The sequence below is a fragment of the Sturnira hondurensis genome, unplaced genomic scaffold, assembly GCF_014824575.4.
Source record: "Sturnira hondurensis isolate 20B ecotype Veracruz unplaced genomic scaffold, ASM1482457v3 Scaffold0023817, whole genome shotgun sequence".
Lineage (NCBI taxonomy): Eukaryota > Metazoa > Chordata > Mammalia > Chiroptera > Phyllostomidae > Sturnira > Sturnira hondurensis.
In genome coordinates, this window is record NW_028096448.1 from 11,404,314 (window position 1) to 11,426,303 (window position 21,990).

Below are 21,990 nucleotides of genomic sequence, written 5' to 3' on the forward strand. Positions count from 1 at the left end.
ATACACTACAGTCACACCTTGGTACTCGTCGGCTTCAGAACTCATCAAACCCTGCAATCGATGCATTCTGATGAGAAAAAAATGTTTCGTCACTGTCGCGTGCTCGCCACTGGGCGCCTCTCTCTCACGACGCGTCTGTCTCATGGCAGTCCGGTACTGGCCGGTGGCACTCATCGCGAGTCCCGCACTGAAGAAAGGACAAGTGCCGAGGCACCACTGCCCCTCATACCTTGGGCGGTCAGCCCTCACAGTAGTATGTTAAGGAAGAGGAATGTAGAATAGTCTTTGAAATTTTGCCCCCTCCACCCCACCACAGCAGACATCCTCCAAATTGCTCTTATACTGTGGCTAATAAGTTTTCCTAAGATGGCTGACCCCTATAACTGAAGGGGAAAAAAGGCTATGAAAATATCCTAAATTAAAAATACGTTAAGGGTTAGGTAACATTTACACCTTTCTGAAATCTTGGTAGCTGCTCATTGTCCTAATCGAAAATAATGTGACATGAAACACTACATTATGGCACCCCCTGCTGGTATATGACTGAAACACTATCGCACGATTAATTTCAGCATGGCAGTTTCCCCGTAGGATCTGAATGTATTACTAGAATAAGAACACTGTTCAGCAGTTATAACAGTAAAATGTGTGAGAGAAGGGACGAGGGGGGAATATCACCTCCTCTACAGGACACACGGCTACGTGGCCGCCGGTCAGAGGCAGTCAGTCTCTGGCACCACACTTCAGCCATTTAATCAGCATTTTAGTGAGAGTCTACGACAGGCCAGTTACTTGCTGAAGCTGGGACTTAAAGCTGGCTGAGTTGGACCTTGCCCTGATGGAGCTTACGGTTAACAATCACACCAAGGGCGAGACGTTACAGGATCACAGACTGAGGAACCCAGATCAGACCTCTAGGGAGTGACAACTGAGGAGAACTGTGAAGAGGCCAACTTAATGGGATAAACCTGGGAAGGGGAATTTCAGGCAAAAGGAGCAGTGTGACAGCCAGGGCTGAGGGAACCAGGACACGTCTGAGGGAAAAGGACACTCAGTGGGACTCCAGGGAAGCAACTGGGTCAAACAGTAGCAGAAAGAATATATCCCAAAAGGTCAAACATGGGAAGTGAAGGGGTTTAAACTTTTCCCCAAAAGCCACAGGGAGCCAAAGAATGATTTTAAGCAACAAGGTGTCAAGGTCTGATCTATGTTTTAGAAACACTTTTCTATAATGTTCCTTTAAGACACCAATACTTCTGAAGTCACTGAATCAGTATCTATCCTCCATTACGCATATGTCCCAAAGAGGTAGGATAATTCAATGAAGTCACTGGAAAACAAAGCTAAACAAAGCTACCCACGACTCTCAAAGACGAAAGAAAAAGCTGCCGAAGCTGGGTGAAACCGTTCGTAACTACCTTTTAAACTCGTCATGGTAGAATTCCGACTGGCAAGTCACCATCTCATTGCTGCCCTGGATGCCCTCGCGGCCTCGGACACCCCCAAACACGTACAGTTCCATGGCCACTCCGCAGGCCACTGCTCCGAACCTGAAAGGACACACAGAGCCCGTGAGGCATTTGCTTTACAACCCAGGACCTGGGTCCCCGATTCCTCTTCTGCTGGTTTTAATTTTGCAACATTTAGTGTTTGGTGGATATGTGTAGATTTTCCTCTTTCAGGAAATGGATTATTCATTTAATTTTATGTAAACGAAATCCCAAGTGAAATAAAAAGTTTGTTTGAAAGAAAAGAACAGCAAGGGCCAAGTGTTCAGGGGCAACTGTAAAGCCCACATGCACCTTCTCTACCTTTTCTCTTTGAGCGGACAGATGGCAGTCCACTGCTGGGTCCGTGGGTCATAACATTCCACAGACTCAAAAAGTTTTCCATACGACCCTCCGCCCATGGCATAGATTTTCTTTTTCATAGCTGCATAGCAGCCAATCTGAAAGGAGAAAGCCGCAGTGAGGGAAACAACACTTATTATTAAAGTTACATTAATATTCACTTACGTAAGAGCATTACAAAATATTTGGAAAAGGATTTGATTTCTAACAGTAAAACTATGGTGCTTTCCAATATTACAACACAAGATTTTAAAAATGAGAAGAGGAGCAAAGTAATACACATATTACTAATTCTCAGAAAAGAGTTACGTCCATCTAGTATTATTTAACTAAGTATGATAAGTAAATAGCCCTCATTTTTTAAAGGAACTTTCCAGTCTCTATCATTTTACCACTGTTTGCAGATTCTAAGATTTAGATTCCATGGGGCAAGATGTCACTCGATTCTTGCCCAAACAACTTAGTTAAACAGAACAAGCAGTGAGAGAACGTTTTATGAGTGTGTCCCAGGACCTGAAGGCACACGTATGCACGGCGCTGGACAAAGCTTGGCTTGATGACAAACTCCCTGTCTGCATAAGGGCATATAAAGAAAGGCAGATGCTGTGCAGAGTGAGCGTGACCATGGGGTTTTTTTACTCTACCCAGTAAGCAGCGGCAGTTCTTTACCTGTAAATTAATGTTTCTCCTCATCCTGCAGGATGACTGAGAAAACAGGCTTAGGAGAGATGGTTGCTTCCTGGGTGACTGCACTCACAAAACGTTTATCAAGCGCAGGCCTTGGGCAGAGCGGCACAGCACGCACCCCAGGGTAAACGTGCACACCCCCGTTTCCTACCTTGGTGAATGGCTGACGAGAACAACTGCAAGCTACCGAGAGAGGCAGAATTCTATAACATTACTTCTTTTAACACTACCAGTTGTATTAAAAGGCGTATGTAGATAATGAGGGAACATTCATTTTAAAATCCAGTTTGTAATCATAAGATGCAGCTCTCACCTTTCTAACCATGGTCAAATCAGGTTGCTTTGTCCAGGTTTTAGAATAAATATCGTAACACTCCATGGAAATTAGCTCTTTGGGCCCATCCTCTCCTCCTAAAATGTACAGCATTCCATCTATCTCCACAATTCCAAAGTTATGTCTTCCCTGAAAAGACATCGACTATCATATCAAAAGCTGATACTTATGCATTGAATAAAAATTACAGATATCATTATATGCCAGAGTTCCAGAAAGAAGTGCCATGGTCAAAACCCTCTCTGTTAAATATTTTTGCTTTCCCTAGCAGCTCACTCATCTATCACAAAAGACAGAAAACTCAAGTCTAGGAATTTCTCAAAACAAGGGAATTACCTGCATGGTAAATTCATGGTCAGAATCAGTACTTATTATCCACAATAGCTCACAACAAGAAGAGAACTATCAATTTTTGGCTCCATAAGTTTATCAGTGTTTGGTCTACAACTGTTTCCAAGTTGATGCGTGAAAGACAAGAGCCATAGCAACGGGACAGACAGGCAATGGGAGAACGGGTTCTGGGAAGCTTATGGGCAATGACAGAAGCCTGAGGCATTCCAGATTCACTTGTCAGTATTTTCTTAGCGCCCCCTAGTGCCCAGCAGTAGTCTAGCACTGAAGACAGAGTTCTGAACACAGGTAATATATCCCCTGCTGTCAAAAGAGTTTGTGTAAACAATTTAAAACTTCCTTCTATGTGAGAGGGTGCTGCAGGGTATGAAGGGAAAGAAAGGAGGGAAGGGGAGACAGGAGAGCTGCCGGGCTGGAGGGAAGGCTGCCCCGACAAGGTTCTACATGGGCAAACACTGAGGGAAGCAAGGAGCATGCCACCTGGGTATCTGGCGAAGGTCCTGAAGCAGGAGCATGTTGAGAAGGTCTGAGACACCACGAGGTCAGACTGAGCCATGGGAAGGCCCCCGAGAGAAGAGCTGGGAGGCCAAGCACTAGCGTCTCAGGCAGAACAGCCTGGCAGGGCTGCTATGTTATTTTCTTATACTCGGGTGGAAAACAAACAATCAAAAGTGTCAAAGGGAAAAACGAAACGTGCCAAGCAAATGCAAAAGTAATGTTTTACCTCGTTCATTGGTGGCAATGCAGTCCATGAATTTGCATCTGGGTCATACTTCTCTCCAGAGCTCAGGGTCTGCTTATTTTCATCTTGGCCCCCAAATACAAATAGAAATCCTTCTGCAAAAATCAAAGGAGACACACAGAAAGTTGAAACTGAAGTCCTCAATGTCTGTCTCCTGTCAAATATAAATGTCATAGTTGCAGAGCCAGTATGTGAGAAACCTTCTCTGATAACAATGGATTCGAGATCTGTTATCACATTTCGTTTCTCCCCTGGTGAGAGAGCCAGGTTTGCGAGTCACTGTGACCACTTTGCTTCTTCGGTGCGTTTTAGTGGAGTCCCAGCACCTTACAACATGGCAGGAAGACTGACACCACTCGTTCAAGTCTCCAAACAGCTCTGGGCTACCTGAGTCCATCTGTTCTGGGAAACTGTCCAACCTTTCTCTTGATGGCTTTGAGCGGATGTAAAGGACAGAAATCTAAAACCCAGGTCCACAGAAAATATGTCTTGTGGCAGAAAAGCCTCTGCAAAGTTCAAACCAGCAGAAGCAAACAACAGAAAGTAGTCTTGCAAAGATTTCAAATTTCAAATACGGGAATAATAAAAAGACTTATACAACAATGTTTTCCACATTTAAGAAAATAAAAGGCAAATTTGAAGATAGCCCTTGGAAACAAGGGGCTATGGAAAGGACTTCCAGATTTGAAAAAGATTTAAAGAGAACTTCCAGAAATAAAAGAAAAGAAAGAAAGAAAAAAGAGAAAAACAGCCCTGATTGGTGTAGCTGAGTGGATTGCGCATGGGCCTGTGAACCAAAGGGTTGTTGGTTCGATTCCCAGTCAGGGCACACGCCTGGGTTGCAGGCCAGGTCCCCAGTGTGTGTGTGTGGGGGGTGCACAAGAGGCAACCCCACATTGATGTTTCTCTCCCTCTCTTTCTCCTCCCCTTCCTCTCTCTCTAATAATAAATAAAATATTTAAAAATAAATAAAATAAATTTTAAAAACCCATAAAATTAAAGATTCAATGGATGGATTTAATGGCAGATCCATCGTAGTTAAGCAGGGAATTCATTAAATGGAAGCAAAATCAAAAGAAACCATAACAAAGCCAATATGGGGTGGCAAAAAGATAGAAAAGAAAGAGAAGGTAGGAGGCAGGCATAGAATGGAATAAAAACGTGTAGCCATACTGAATCTGACATCCAAAAGCAAAGAAAGTACAACAGAACAGGAGCAGTATGTTGAAGACATAATAAGAATTTTCCAGATTTGATAAAAGGTCATGCCACAGAGTCAAGATGCCCACAACCCCTGAATACAGTAAAATTGCAAATAAACTGTGTACCTAAGCACATTGTAGTGAAGTAGCAGAAAACAAAGACAAAAAAATCTTAAATACAGTCCTGAGAAAAGGCAGATGTTTAGAATGACAACTGACTTCACAATAAAAGCCCGAAGTCAGTGGAAGATATCTTCAATGTGCTGAAAAATAATAAACACCAACCTAAAATTCTATACCCAGCAAAAATATCCTCTAAAAATGAAGGCAAAGTAATGACATTTTCAGGCAAATAAATTTGAAGAGTTTGCTACAAAAGAACCACATTAACAGAAATTCAAAGGGATGAACTTCAGAACGAAGGAATAATGATCTGTATGGAAGGTCTGAGGAGCAAGGAAGGAAAAACAAAGAAAGTGGTAAATACGTGGGTAACACTAAACACTATCTACCTATAGATACTTATATAAAGCATAGATTAATGAAACATGTACAGATATAAATATTATATTTATACACAATCATGTATTTTAACTTTGTTAGACTTGAAAATATGAAAAACACATATAAAAGTACTGATAAATTTCAAGCTTTGATAACAGGCTATAGTTTCTAAGGAAACCTTCAAAGGAATATACACAAAGACTGTAACTTCTAAACTGGTATAAATGAAAAGACTGAAGGGAAAATAAGTCAATCAATTAAAAAATGCAAGAAAAGAAGAAATGCAGAATAGGCTGGGCAAAGGGGAATTAGTCATTTCATAACTTCAGTCCATACAACTGGACACAACTCTTCTCTTCCTGGTTTAGTTTCTGAAACACCAACCCCTGTGGGAAATCTTTGAAAATTAGTGATATAGGAACCTTTGGGGTAGGTGTGCATGTGAGGAAATCCTGAATATGTGCATGTGTTCGGAGAAGAAAGTTTAAGGAAGCGAGAGCTGAAACAGCAGAGCAGGGGTCTACGAGAAAAGGCCGAGTCATTCTGCACAACCCCAAAATTACACTTTACTTGATCGTGTGTTTCAGTAAAACTTACTACAAAACAGTACCTGCTGAGAGCACTCCGTGGTTAAGTCTTAGCATGCTTAGAGGGGCCAGTTCAATCCAAAGCTGCCTACTGGGGTCATAAAGAGGGGTCATGATATCCCTAAATCCGTCCCATATTCTACTGGCTACACCACTCCACCTGGTTGTTCATTACTAACTATAACTTCAATTCTCCTGGCACCTGGAAAATGATTCCATTTCTGTACTATAGTATAGATTTACCCATTTTTTAAATAATTACAGATTTTATTTCTTCATTTTTAGAGAGAGGGAAGGGAGGGAGAAAGAGAGGAAGAGAACCATCAGTGTGTGGTTGCCTCTTGCACACTCCTCACCGAGGACCTGGCCCAAAACCAGGCCTGTGCTCTGACTGGGAATCAAACCAGTGACCTTTTGGTTCGCAGGCCCGTGCTCAATCCACTGAGCCACATCAGCCAGGGCAGATTTTGCCATTTCTATAACATAGCATGATGTGGTATAGCTTTAAATTTTTTTATTATTTAATTTATTGGAATGACACTGGTTGATAAAATTATATCGGTTTCAGGTGTACAGTTCTATAATATATCACCTGTACACTGTGTTGCATGTTCACCAGCCCAGTCCAGTCTCCTTCCATCACCACTGACCCCCTCTACACCCTCTCCTACCTCCCCTCACCCCCTTTTCCAAACTCTTGCAATCACCATTCTGTTATCTGGGCCTATGAGTTTGTGTTTGTGGGCTTTTTGTTTGTTTGCTTGCTTAATTAAATCCCTACTCCTTTTAACATTAGTGGGCATGCAGGAATATAAAATAGGGATCCCCAGAAGGACCACTGTCAATAGTTGGAATTCAGTAAAATGGGGCTTGTGGGGTGAACCCAAAAGGCAGATCCCAGGGTAAGAGAAAGGCAGCCAACAGCGGTAAGGCAGTGAGGACAATCTTTTCTATCATCTCCTTGAATAAGAACATAGGGCTATTTTCAAATTTGTAAAGGTCAACTAAAACATACTTTCTGTAGTGAAATAACTTTAAGCCATTGCTAAAGTAGTGCTTTCTAAATTCTCTTTTGAAATGCCTGCTTTTACATCACACTTTTATTTTAGATAGTTACATACTGTAATTTTCCATTGAGTTTCAAAGATGATGGGACTATCGTGACTCAGAAATTCTGTGTTCCAGGTATGGTCACACAGCTCCCTGGTGGTCAGGGTCACTGAATTCTGCTCTTCTATCAGCTAGCCATTGAGTAAAATGCTCCTCTACTAACGTCTGAAAAACGGCTATGTATTACGATTTGGGGACAACAAGGATGGATAGAAAACACTCTTCTTACCATAGTCTTGAAAGCTAGAGCTACAGTGAAAATGTCATCACAGAGAGATAATAAGATTATCTCTTTCAAAGGCTGAGTCATTCTGCACAACCCCGAAATTACACTTTACTTGATCCGGTGTTTCAGTAAAATTTACCACAAAACAGTACCTGCTGAGAGCACTCCGTGGTTAATTCTTGGCATGCTTAGAGGGGCCAGTTCAATCCAAAGCTGCCTATTGGGGTCATAAAGAGGGCACATACATCGCATTGCCGCTGTTGGTTTCCGTGAACTAAAAAGATAAATAGATCAGCAGTTACTGTGTTTTACGTAGTTCTGCTACAACAAGTATGACCAGTTTCACCACTCTAAAAACTGTTTAAAAAGTCTATTGCTATTATTCTTTAGGTACCAAAAAAGAGGAATTCTTGTCTACATAGAAATCGCTCTTCCCTTATTCCACTTTTCAAACACACACCCGCACTTACACTCTTTCTTCTCCGCCAACAGTCACGATGCATTCCGAGTAGCCCCGGGGTTTGAAATTGGCCAGCATCGCCTCTCCTTGCTGCGGCTGGCTCAGTGGTATGTTGCTGCACTCTTTGACAATTTCTCGTACCAACGGTTCGTTCAGCATCTGCTCTCGTAAGTAGCTGGAGTCTAACCCTGAAACCCACAGTGCTGACATAACATCCTTCATGTGGACCTGCAGAAGAGGGTAGAAAGGAGGGGTGGGGGGAATGGAGAATGCAACACATAGCTTTTAGAATATACACTTTCCAACTCATGGAAAACCAAAATCGTTAATAGCTCCTCAAGAGGCAAGTAACAACTGCCAGTATCGCTTAAATATGCTTACTGGCCCCCTTCCTTTCTATTTCCCATAGCCTTGATTTAAAAAAAAAGTTTAATTTAAAAATCACTTCATGTTTTTTAAAACATGATGGAGGCATAGGTGGAAACACTGTGCCTTCTCCCACAACCAAGTTTGAATACAACAAAGGTTTAGTAAACAAAGACGCAGGCAAAGAACAGAAAATTGAACTATACAGAAGTCCGACAACAACGAACCGTTCAACCGGGACTGGTAAGAGGGGTGGAGCCAGCAGCGGAGCAGCGTTGGGCAGGAACGATCCCCTAACCCAGGTGCGCAGGCAGCCGGGGTAGCAGCGTGGACCCTGTGAGGGTGCGGGGCAGGCTGACCGCAGTCACACATTCGAGCACAGATAAACCAGCAGAGGAGTGAGTAGTGAGACAGACGGCGAAGCCCCGACGGCCGAGGGAGGTGGCAGAGGGGGGCCGCCATTGCTTTCCTTTGACCCTGCCCCCATATACAGCGTCACAACCCAGCAACTGAGTTGCCCCCCCTCCCTCCGGTGAACACCTAGGGCTCCGCTCCTCATACGTAACAGGCATGAACAGTCCAAAATATGGCTCAAGAAGAACTCAAAGCCCCAGAGCCAATAACTCTAAGCGAAAAAGAAATAGCGAACCTCTCAGATGCACAGTTCAATACACTGGTGATTAGGATGCTCACAGAACTGGTTGATTATAGTCACAAATTAGAGGAACAATATGAAGGCTAAACTAATTGAAATGAAGGGAAATGCACAGGAAACCAATAGTGATGGAAAGGAAACTGGGACTCTAATCAATGGAGTGGACCAGAAGGAAGAAAGAAACATCCAACCAGAAAAGAATAAAAAAACAAGAATTCAAAAAAATGAGGAGAGGCTTAAGAACCTCCAGGACATCTTTAAACGTTCCAACATCCAGATTATAGGGGTACCAGAAGGGGGAAAGAAACAGCCATGAGTGGGAAACTTATTTGAACAAATAATAAAGGAGAACTTCCCCAGTCTGGCAAAGGAAACAGACTTCCAGGAAATCCAGGAAGCTCAGAGAGTCCCAAAGAAGTTGGACCCAAGGAAGAACACACCAAGGCACATCATAATTACATTAGCCAAGATTAAAATGAAGGAGAGAATCCTGGAAGCAGCAAGAGAAAAGGGAACAGTCACCTACAAAGGAGTTCCTATCAGACTGTCAGCAGATTTCTCAAAAGAGACCTTACAGGCAAGAAGGGGCTGGAAAGAAGTATTCCAAGTCATGAAATCCAAAGACCTACAGCCAAGATTGCTCTATCCAGCAAAGCTTTCATTTAGAATGGACGGACAGATAAAGTGCTTCTCAGATAAGGTCAAGTTGAAGGAGTTCATCATCACCAAGCCCTTATTATAGAAAATGTTAAAGGGACTTATATAAGAAAAAGAAGATGAAAAATATGAACAGTGAAAGGACAGCAAACTCACAGTTATTAACAACCACACCTTAAACAAAAGCAAACCAAGAGGACAACTAGATCAGGAGTGGAACCATAGAAGTGGAGATCACATGGAGGGTTAGCAACAGGGGAGTGGGAGGAGGAGAAGGGGGGAGAAGGTACAGAAAATAGCATAGACAGTAGGTAGAAAATAGATAGGGGGAGGGCAAGAATAGTAGGGGAAATATAGAATCTAAAGAACTTGAGACACGTGGTCATAAACTAAAGGGGGGAATGGTGGGGGAGGGGTGTGCAGGGTGGAGGGGGATGAAGGGGGGGAATAGAACAACAACTTTAATGGTATAATCAATAAAATATATTTTAAAAAAATAAAAATAAAAATCACTTCATGTTTATACTTTATGCATCACTGCAAAGTTTCAAGCAGTTTTCTTTATATTCTACAGCAGGGCTGTCAAACTCATTTTCACCGGGAGCCGCATCAGCCTTGCGGTTGCCTTCAAATGGCTGAAATAATTTTAGGACTGTATAAATGTAACTACTCCTTAACTGGTAAGGAGTTGAAATTACATTTGGCCCTTTGAAGGCAACTACAAGGCTGATGCGGCCCCTGGTGAGAGTGAGTTTGACACCCCTGCTCTACAGAGTTCCCATAGCAATAGGAAAACTTACAAGAACTCTGTTGTAATTTGCTTTATCTTACACAATGAATGTGCTGCGAATTAAATCACATTTATAGAAACATTCCATACAGTAATAGCTTGATACTGTACGGTAAACTAGATAATGAAAATGTACCAACATTAATATTATATGGAAAATATAGAAAAGCCAAAGTTCAAAAAAAATTCCTGGGTACTATATAATCATTTCTTAAGTAATTATTGTTTAAAATATCTATAAAACATTTAAATATAAATTATATATTTTTATGCTCCATCATTAAATTTGAACCAACTGACTACAGCACTTTATATACATAAGGTGAAAGTCTTTAATGATTAGTTTTTCTTGGTTTTAAAACACTGTATTTTTCATACTATAAGATGCATCTCCCCCCATTTGGGAGGAATAATGGTTGTTAATGCTGCTGTTGAGTTCTGTTTCCATTTACATTGGTGAAATATTATGTTATAAAATATTTTACCACATTTTTTTGCTTCAAAACTTTTTCCCCCTATTTTCCTCCTCTAAAACCTATGTGTGTCTTATGGCCCCAAAAGTACAGTAGTCATTTTACAATACACTCTTCTATACCCTGAGTATTAAAAGGCAATGCTCTTTACAGTGTCACATTCAGATTAATCAAAGGATGAAAAACTGTCCCATTTCCCTAGCAGGCAGTTGACCTTAGCATTTTCATCACTTTAAAAAAAATTTATAAACTTATTTTTTAATTTAATTTATTTATCTTTAGAGGGGAAGGGAAGGAGAAAGGGAAATATCAATGTATGGTTGCCTCTTGTGCATCCCCTGCTGGGAACTGGCCTGCAACCTAGGCCTGTGTCCTGACAGGGAATCGAACCTCAATCCTTGGTTCGCAGGCCCACACTCAATCCACTGAGCTACACCAGCCAGGGCTTCATCATTTTAAAGCAAGAAAAGGGTCAGGGAGAAGCTACAGATGGTGGACTCCCTGAAGGGCAGCAAGCTGGAAACTGTTCTATCTCCTTTCCTAACTTACCCACCTAATAGGAAAACAGAACATTAACTGTGTAACCACACTGAGACAACAAGCATAGCTGCTGCAGATTTAAAACAATTATAAGATAACCATTAAAACATAAGTCAGTAGTTATCAAGAACAATTAACAAGGCAATTGTACATTTCGAAGACTACTCTCAAACCGAATATATCTTTCATTCTGAACAGTGACTGAAGCTAGCACTGGATTTGTAAGCATGGGACTTAAAGCCCCATGATTTTGCTCCCTCCCCAGTGTATTACCAATTTGGATCTAAACCCTGATACTCTCTAAGAACCTTCCTTCCCAGGCTGTCACTCCCAGAACCTTCCTATTTGGACCTGCATTGTCACGAAAACTCCAGAGTGCTCTCCGGTTTTCTCCCAAGTGGCGTCATCACTCCAGGGAGCGGCTGCACGCCCAGCCCTCACCTGCCACCTCCCTGAGAGCTGCTCCAGGCGCTAGCCCCAGGATGCGGGGGGGTGGATGACGAGTGAGAATGGGGACACTACATTTCTATGATGTCCAGCTTAGGCTTGAAATGCATTTTCCCACAAAAAACAACATACAGAGGATACTATGTTCCTTACAAGTATTCACATTTTCATTGCTATATTGAATTACATCGGCTTTTGTAGACTGGTCTGAAATACCAACTACTTCAGTAATCCTATGAGAAGATGTTTCACAGGTATCTTTTGTTTATTTATTTAAAGATTTTATTCACTTATTTTTACAGAGAAGGGAAGGGAGGGAGAAAGAGGGAGGGAAATATCAAAGTGTGAAAGAAGCGTCAATCCATTGCCTCTCACATACATCCCAACCAGTGACTGGCTGTAACTCGGGCGCGTGCCCCGACTGGGAGTGGAACTGGTGACTTTTAACCTTGTGGGATGGCGCCCAACAAACTGAACTGCATTGATCGGGGCTACAGATATCTTTTCGATCATAACTTTGCAAGTGTTTCATGTTGAAGGAGAAAGAGAAGAAGACAGTGATTATTTGGATTAAAAACAGCTAAATCAAGTGAAAAGGCAAAGACAGACCATGTTATAAACTCTAGGTACCTTTCTCATTTCTGTATCATGTGCTATCCATCGAATTACTGCCTCAAATACGTATCTTTCATTGCCAACGTTTAACTTCTCAAGAGAAATCACTTCTTTAAGCTTCTGAGGACTCAGTTCTAGGAATTCTTCTGTGTTGCTGACATCTCGGAAGTGAGTCTCCAGGTATTCCGTTGCGAGGTAATGGACGTGGTGCAGGCAGTAATGAAGTGCAAAGTCACGGATCCCAATGCAGTTCTCGGCAGCAATGCAGCCTTCTAAAAACTCGCAGCACAGAGTTTTAAGATCCGTCAGCAGGAGCAGGTCCGCTGCCTGTACAACATCTTGGATGGTATCTTCATTTAGCCGGATCTGTAAGAATATCATAAATATTTTATATTTGAATGTGTATATTTGAAACCCAAACCATGAATCTATTCAGCTGAACCACACGAGAGCTCCATTTTCATAGGTCAAAGATGATCTCAGAATGGTACTTTCATATGCCTTCACACAGTACTTTTTTCCAAGAAGAATTTGAGGGCCGCAAGGGTCCTCTGAACAAGAAAAGCAACATGCGGCTGGTTAGCTTTTCCTACTGCGTCCCTTGCTTTACCAACGTTAACGACCAAAACTCTTCGAGGTGAACTATCCAGCGGCTCACTTCTATACCTAATTGAGAGAAAAACCTTAAATGACTGAAATGCTCAGGAAATTGAAAGTTCTGTATTCTATGGTAAACTGAAGGTGGTTTCTTTTAAATACGAGTGCCAGAACTGTGGAAAATCTCACCTCCACTATATTAGGCTCACTCCTTTGCCAAAGGCATGCCAAACGGAACGCAAACCCCTTGAAGAACGGATATCTACACCGCGTCCGAAACCTCACCTGACCACCAAACACCATGCGTGGCATGGAGCGACAGATACAGTTTGGTTCCAGGGCTACTTTCTGGAAGGACTCCCTAAAAAGGTTTAAAAAATCATTTTGAACATCTACTTTCCCTTAATTTTCTTCAGTTTTATGACTGATTCTTCTCCCCCCATCCACTTGACAGTTTTCTACCCAACAGGGAGGGGTGTAAGGAAACAGGCCTCTGCAACATGGCCAGGCCCACCGGCAGCCCGGACTCGCCCGGGAACGGTCTCGCCCTCCACCCAGGAACGTGATGAGGGGTTTCAGAGTGCAGCAAGGACATTCTACTACGTTTATACACCGGGTAGCAGAGAGACAGTCGCCTTGGAAAATGGGCAACAAAAGTAGGGGGTGCATGAAGCAAACTACAGTACGCAGAGATTCCCCCTTTCCACGGCATATACAATTTGGCCACAAGGCTGTGGAGAGCTGTAGACTATCCAAATGCAGGCATGCAAACAAAAACCAAACCGTAACAAAACAAACCAAAACACACACACACTAAATTCCATCTCAATAAAACTAAACTGCCAATTCAGGAGTTTGTTATAACTTACCTTGCAACTATGATGTTAAAACCACAATTCATTTAAATTAGGAACAAAATCTATAAATAAGGTTTCGAGTTTCAAATCTAAGCCTTAACGTGAGTAAGTTCTTATTGGTTTATAACTTGTGATAACTGCTGCAGAGTAGATTTTGGAAGTTAGGTAAGTGGTTGGTCCTAAGCCTGGCTTTGTGGTACTGTGCAGTATCTCCAGTACTCACGGGGTGCCCCAAAATTAATCTAAATTCATTTATTTTTTAACAACCATACAACACTAACCTTACAGCCATATACCCACCACCTAGTGTTTAGAGAAAAGAAGATAACATCATAAAACTTAAACAAGAACTTCAAAAAGGACAACAAGCACCAAGTTTGACTCTAGACAAATGGAATATATTTGGAGAAAGTAAGCAGCACACTCAGAAAACTTAGAAACATGTAGGAGACACAGCCTTCACAAAAAGAAAAGGCAACATTAGATAAAGCAGGAATAAAGAGTAAGAAACAAGATCTCAAAAAGAGTAAAGATAAAACATTCTCATGAACTTCTTTGTGCTACACGCCCTGGTTCACACATAAGATCTTTCTTACAAGTCCTCATGCTGTTAATAGCAGTTGGGGGCGGGGTGCAGGAGGCAAAGAATAAGAATGAAGTCTGATCACGTATCACTTTCCTCCCCAGGTTTCACTGAATCCCCAGAAACATAAGTGGGTGGAAGGAATAAAGGGAAATCAGAAAGAATGGGGGGTGGTACATGGGTGCTGGTCCTGCTGAGTGACAGAACCAGGCATCATAACTACAATGCAGGTGCCTGTCATTTGTATGAGTCTAGAACTCTTTATTTCTGCAAAAGCAGAAATAAATTCCCCCTGCCCAAGGAAGCTCCCATCTCCATGCTATGGAGACAGAATGAATTCCTGAACAGAACAGATAAAAAGTACAATTGGAATTAAGATTGAAAAACAAAAAGAAAGCAGTGAAGAGGGCATCTTACGTTCTTTGCAACTCATGCTGGAAGATGGAGCTCAGAATGGTAAAGTGAAACACCGGGACTGGGTGAGATGACTTAGTCTGCCTTCCTGTTAAGGGCAGAGCCCTGGAAGGACACACTTGGGTGCCATTAGCAGTAGGAGACACCAGTCAAGCACACGGGACGGATGATGGAGATGAACTGTTGTTACGTGGTCAGAACGGATGCAAGGAGACCCTCACCCTGAGCTTGAGAATCCTTTACTTAGTCTTCCTTCCTTTGTGTCTCGTCATACCTGCCCACTGAAGATGTAATCCAGGATCTCTCTCATGACCATCACCGATATCCCTTCAAGTTCAATCTTATAGGTTGATCCATCATCTTTTGGAGGATTATAGTTTAACTTTGTCCTAAAAAAGGGGAAAAAATGTAAAATTTCTATGAAAGAACACATAGGTGTAAGTATTTATGCACTAAATATTCTATAAAGTATATGAGAATTTTAAGTATATGAATCCCACCTAGAAAATTCAGTTTGTTAAAAGTAGATTAATGTATCTTTTTGTAACTTGCAACTCCTAAACATTTGTTACAGGTCTCAGAATGCTAATTCTTAGACAGACAGACAGACAGGCAACCAGAGAACTAAGATCCGTGTGAACAAGGATCTGTACTTCACCTTGGGAACCCTAGGTCTTTCAGCTTATTTTTTCATGTATTTAATTATCCAATTATTTTTAATAATATAACAAGGACCCCTCAAATCTACCAACCAAAACAAAAGCTATGACCCCAACAATAACCTGCTTCTAACCAACGGTCCTCCTCACCAATCCATTCCTCTGCTTCCACATCTAAAGTGACTATTACACTAAATTCTACATCCAGTTTCCCTTGCTTTTTAATTACTGCATCCATGAAATACATATAATACAATGCTATTGTATCCATTCAAAATACAATATATACAAATTTATTATGGTCATCACGAAATATATAATATAAAACATCCATGAAATATGTATAATAGATAAGTAAATAAATGCATATACATAATTTTAAGTTGTTTTTAGTTTTATAAAAGAGTTCACGCTGTCTGTGATCTCTCGGGGCTTTCTTTCCATTTAATATTGTATTGCTAAGAGTCATTCATTTTGCTGCAGAGAACACTAGTTCTTTGTTCTTCCTGCTGTATAATGGTCCACTTCCTGCCGATGGGCCTCCGGGCCATTTCCAGGTTTTGGTATTGTCAACAGCACTGCTGGGACTATTCTTGGACATGTCTCCTTTTGCATTAGGCAAAAGAAATTTCCCTTGGTTGTACTCCTGGGAGTAGAACTTTGCTCAATTATTCTCCAAAGTATGAGATGATACGAAATGACTCTCCAAAGTAGTCAGAGCACTTTACAGCCTCATCTGGTGTACGTGTCGGAGAATCTGTGGGACCACAAACTCTCCGACATTTGAGTCTGCCATTCTGCCTAAGTTCTGACAATCCAGTGAGTGAAATAGGGGGGTTGTGACCTGTAGTTCCCTCACGATCCAGGGGCTGAATCTCTCTTCACGTGTTTGTGGTCACAAGCGTTTCCTTGTGGGTGAAATACATGTCCAGTTCAGGTTTCTTCTTCAGGTTTTTATTGTGTTCACTGTCTTCCTCATATTGAGGTGGAGAAGTTATTTATTATATTCTTGAAATTAATCCTTTGGTGGACTTGACACTTTTCTCAAGGTGATGAACAATTTGAAGAATAACTTTCCAGGGTCCATGCTTTTTGTGTCTTGTTTAAAAACTGGTACTTTACCCAAAGTCTAAAAGACACTCCTAATTCAGCAGGGGAAAGCTAAGACACAGCCTAAATTGCACTTAAGACCCCTGCCTGCCCCAAAAGGATCAGAATTGGTTGTATGGAGAAATTGTGGAACAAGGAGTAAAAGATGAGCTAAAAACAGAAAAGTGGACGGACAAAGTCTTGAGAAACAGTCGACTTCCCAGGTCCCTCTTCCACATGTACACAACTGTCCTACGCTCTCCCCAGCTACATGGGGAGATAAGGGATTTATATTCTGAAGTATAAATGCAGGTGGGTCTCTCTGGGCAGGGCAATGTCAGGCACATTTGAGGGTAGGTTGCACTGTGTCAAAAACTGGGTTAATAGAGTGTTTACATACTGAATGCTGAGACTATTAGTCTTTTTTCTCAATTCTGCTCCCCAAATGCTGAAAGCCAGACCTACATCCTCCATGCAAAAAAGATTCCTTGAAGGATTTGCTTGGCCCCAAAGGAAAAGACCCGCAGAAAATGACCTGGCTTCATCCTGCAACGGTAAAACCCATAGTCGTAAGCCTAACTTCCAGGCCCTGAGCTGCTGATACGTTTTGGAGCAGCACTTCTGAAACTCCTTCATGGCACAGAAACCAAAACCAACAGAAAAAAGAAAGCTTGGAGGAAGCAAAGACTATGCAAAATGAAAAGTCAAGGAGAAAAGAAATCCTCTCATGACTATTCAGAGAGAAGAGAGGGTACTGTGCTCATGAAACAGGAATTGGATGTGGTAAAATAGGGACATTCAGGGGCTAACAATACAATTTTAAGGACTGTGAAAAGTTTAATGTTAAAATAAAAAGCTGTATAAACTTCTCGGAAAAGCAAAAAGACAAAGGTAGCAAATAGGAAGACAGGTTAAGAAAATGAAAAGATCAGTCCACAAGGCTGACGGCCCGAGAACAGAGAACCATGCACAACCGAGAATCATGCAAAAAAGAGAACATTCTCAAACAAGTGCTCAAAACAGCCCCCACCCTTAGTTATTGTCCATGTGTCCTTTATACTTGTTCATGTGAGTCCATCCCCTTTTCCCCTATGATTCTCTCCCCTCTCTCCTCTGGACACTGTCAGCCTGTTCCGTATTTGAGTGTCATTGGTCATATTCTGCTTGCTTGTTTGTTTTGTTGTTTAGATTCCTGTTAATGGTGATATCATATGGTATTTGTCTTTCACTGCCTGACTTATTTTGCTCAGCATAATGCTTTCCAGTTCCATCCATGATGTTGCAAAGGGTAGTAGTTCCTTCTTCCTTTCTGCAGCATAGAATTCCATTGTGTAAATGTACCATAGCTTTTTGACCCAGTCATTTTACCGATGGGCATCTAGGTTGCTTCGAACTCTTGGCTATTGTAAATTGTGCTGCTATGAACATCGGGGTGCATAGGTTCTTTTGGATTGGTGCTTCAGAGTTCTTAGGATATCCTCCTAAGAGTGGAATTGCTGGATCAAAAGGCACATTCATTTTTAGTTTTCTTAGAAAATTCCATACTGTTTTCCATAGTGGTTGTACCAGTCTGCAATCCCACCAACAGTGAACTAGGGTCCCCTTTTCCCCACAACCTCTCTATCACTTGTTGCTTGTTTCTTTGTTTATGATGGCCATTCTGACTGGTGTAAAGTGGTATCTCATTGTGGTTTTAATTTGCATCTCTCTGATAGCTAGCGATATCGCATCATGTAGTATTTTGGCAGCACATATGTCTTCCAGTAATGTTTCACTCAGGATGACACAACTATCTGTACTCTTCAGCCACTGTGCCGGTGATGAGAAATCGGTACGTTGATGGATTCTCAGATCCAACTTCACCCTTTTCGCATGCTCTGAGAAAATGGACCTGAGCCTTTTAGAAGAATTACCCTCTGTCAACTGGCAGAATGTGAAGGTTTTCAGTAGAGGGCGTTGGAGAGACACTGCAGGAGGACAGAGTTCCGCTCCCTGGTTCTGGTACAGCACTTGGCAGGCTCCTGCGGTGCACAGCTGCCAGCGGCCCCCAGCAGTTTTCCCCAGATTCTCTTCCTGGCAGTGTTGTAGGAGAGTGTTTCTGGTGAGATGCCGCTCCAGCAACAGCCTTCCCAGGCACCTCACAGGGCAGACTCCAGAGGGCTGGTTTGAAGGGCGGCTTCTCTGCCATGCTGAGCCACAGCTGTGCTCTGCCCAAGCAAGTTTAGATCTCAGCCCTGGGGGTGGTGGCTGCTTCTTATATCACCAATGCCTGTACTTTTTAGAGTTTTCTTCACTTGTTATTAGCCAACCCCTCATTACTCCAATCTCCTGTCATATTTAATAATTCTTTCTATTAAACTTTCTTTGTTCTAGTTACTGTGTGGTTTAAAGGCTCCAAAATGTGTTCAGAGACAGGGGCCTTAACCCAGAATTAGAGTTGTTCTTATCTTAAAGTAATTCATGTTCAACAAGAGCTGGCTGCGCCTGTGTGGGCTGTGGGCTGTGGACAGTGGTGGGAGGTGGGTGACTGAGCTGGAAGGCAAAGTGGTTACAAGGAGACCATTCACTGTTGTCCCTTTCTATGTTTGAATCATGGGACTACAGTGGTTTGTGTTTTTTAAAGACAACTATACTGTCATTGTTTTTACAATGGAAAAGGATCGCTTTTAATTATTTTTTTAGAGAGGGGGAAGGGAGGGAGGGAGAAAGGGTGAGAAACATCAGTGTGGGAGAGAAACATTGACTGGTTACCTCATGCATGCCCCCAACTGGTGACTTGGCCCACAACCCAGGCATGTGCTCTGACCAGGAATTGAACCAGTGACCTTTAGGTTCACTGCCCAACACTCAATCCACTGAGCCACACCAGCCAGGACTGAAAAGGATCCCTTTTAAAGAGTATAGCTTTCTCTGAGCAGGTGGCAGAGTGTAAGACAATGGCTAAGAGGACAGAAAGAGAGACTCCTTTTAATCTGAGAACTGACCATTTCACATTTCTATAAAACCTGATCCTTTTCGAAGCTCATGAAAACTCAGACCCTTACTCCGGCTCTCTCAAACGTTTCCATGTTCCTACCCTGCTTTGGACCCCCACACCTATACCATCTGTGCACATCTGATCCTTACCCACCTTCTAAAGACTGGGGGGAGGGGGGATGGGTGCACCGGCCCTCACAGCTGAAAATCTGCATATGACTTTTGAACCTCCCAAAGGTTAATAAGTAATAGCCTACTGTCAACAGGAAGCCTTACCAGTAAAAAAAGTCAATTAACATACATTTGGTATATCTTATGAATTATACATTATATCTGTGAGAAAATAAAATCACAAGGAAGCAAGAATACACGTACAGCACTGTGTGTATTTATTTAAGAAAAACCCACGGGCAGCGGACCCATGCAGGTCAAACACGCACTGTTCAAGGGTCAGCTGCAATTCAGGTTTTCCACGCCACTCTACTGAGTCAGAGGTGGCACCTTCGCCCTCACCTCCCTGCAGGTAAAAATCATTTCTCCTCCTATAAATTCCCCAGCAGGAGATATGGATTCCTCATTTTTTATCGTGGTGTATATGTAAATATCCCCTTTTCTACCTCCTTCACGGAGCTTTCAGCTCCTTGAGGCCAGAGTCCTCTTTATCACTGTAACCCTATAACCTAGCCTGGAGGTTTACAAAGAACAGATGCTCAGTAATTATTTGTAAAACTTGTTTTTGAATTGACAGCAGTCTTGAAATATTTGCAGTGCTGTCACATGAGACGTTCTCTCCGCACGACCTCAAGTACAGTGAAGAGAACTGGAATCAGTATGAGGAAGCACTTTCTAGCGATTTCATCTGTCCAACACCGAAAAGACTGAAGCACAGTGTCTCACACTGTAAGGTTCACACGACTCATCTTGGGATCTTGTCATATGCAGGTTCTGACTCAGGAGCTCTGTGGCTGGGGCCAGGGTGTTTGCATCTGTAACAGGCTTTCAGATGATGCAGAAGCTGCTGGTCTACGTATCACTCTGAGAAGCGTGGGGTTAATCCATGCTCCTCCAATTATCCATGGTATGTTTTTGTGTTTCTAAGCCTTCCCAGATGAATACTTTGAAAGTTGCTAAGAGAGCAGATCTTAAAAGTTCTCATCACCAGAAAAAAAAAATGTAACTGAGTGTGGTGACGGGTGTTAACTTGACTCACTGGTGCTCATTGCCCTGTAGACACAAACATCAAATCATTACGTTGTATATCTGAAACTAACATAATGCTATATGTCTATTATACCTCAATTAAAATGACTTATTAGAAAAATGAAATTAAAAAGACAAAATACAGGCTTCAATTATTTTATTAGATTCAAAAGACACAAAATTACTCTGTCAAATCGCTACAAGAGTTTCTGAACTCCTACTTCCAATGTGTGTATATACATGATCGTGGACAAGTAAGAATTCACAAACCACCCATCCGCAGATGACATCTTAGTAGGCTGGCCGACCATCTGTCCGTCAAGAAGAGAGTGAAAGTTGGTCTGAGTCACTCAGATCTGTTGTGCAAGAGTCCTGGGTCACACCTGTTGTTATTCACAGGCACTTCTTTCACTTCTTAGTCACCTTCCCTTTCTCATTTAGTGACCTCATAAACCTGGTGCACCCTTTGGCTGCATTTTTCCAGCCCCCTAACTAAATCTCCATATCCCTCTTGTTTTTGTTCCATTCTCACATTTCTTTTCTTCAGTGAACACTCAAGAACACATGCTGGTTCTTCTTTCAAAACCTATCAATTAACTATCCTTAGCATCAGTCTTGCCCACCACCTTCTCTCCGTAGCTTTCCCCTTTTCATCTAGAATGTCCTCATCTCACACATCATCTCCACCTCCACTGACAGATATAACTGAGAATTTGATGAACTGAACTTAAAGTGAATGAATTTTTTTAAAAAGCTAAGCTGAAGGATTAATAACTGATAGTTTTGTTTCTAAAGTTAGCCCATATACAACAGCAGGTACCAGTAAATCAATTGTTCTTTTCTGTTTTCTTCCTCTGTCCCAGGAGGCTGTAAGGTCATATGTAGCCGTCACAATATCTTTGTTCTTACTAGTATATGATTGTCAATTTACAAACTCTCTCCTAGAAAATGCAGCAATCTTAAACTATCACTTTGAGAATTTCATAACACTCTTTGAAAAAACTAGAAATAATTGGGAG

The 21,990-nt window shown here is 42.0% G+C and overlaps 1 protein-coding gene across 2 annotated transcripts in view; it reads right to left on the bottom strand.

Annotated features, from left to right (window-relative positions):
- The window catches only part of GAN (gigaxonin), a 68,642-nt gene that overhangs the window by 21,443 nt on the left and 25,209 nt on the right, over positions 1 to 21,990 (bottom strand). The window contains exons 2-9 of one of the 2 annotated variants that reach the window (XM_037037992.1): positions 15,322 to 15,436; positions 12,612 to 12,962; positions 8,064 to 8,281; positions 7,746 to 7,867; positions 3,947 to 4,059; positions 2,851 to 3,000; positions 1,812 to 1,948; positions 1,419 to 1,550 (exon numbers count right to left, since the gene is read on the bottom strand). In XM_037037992.1, the coding sequence (XP_036893887.1) occupies positions 1,419 to 1,550; positions 1,812 to 1,948; positions 2,851 to 3,000; positions 3,947 to 4,059; positions 7,746 to 7,867; positions 8,064 to 8,281; positions 12,612 to 12,962; positions 15,322 to 15,436 (1,338 nt within the window). The remainder of the gene's footprint in view (positions 1 to 1,418; positions 1,551 to 1,811; positions 1,949 to 2,850; positions 3,001 to 3,946; positions 4,060 to 7,745; positions 7,868 to 8,063; positions 8,282 to 12,611; positions 12,963 to 15,321; positions 15,437 to 21,990) is intronic. The other variant, XM_037037993.1, reaches the window with a different exon arrangement.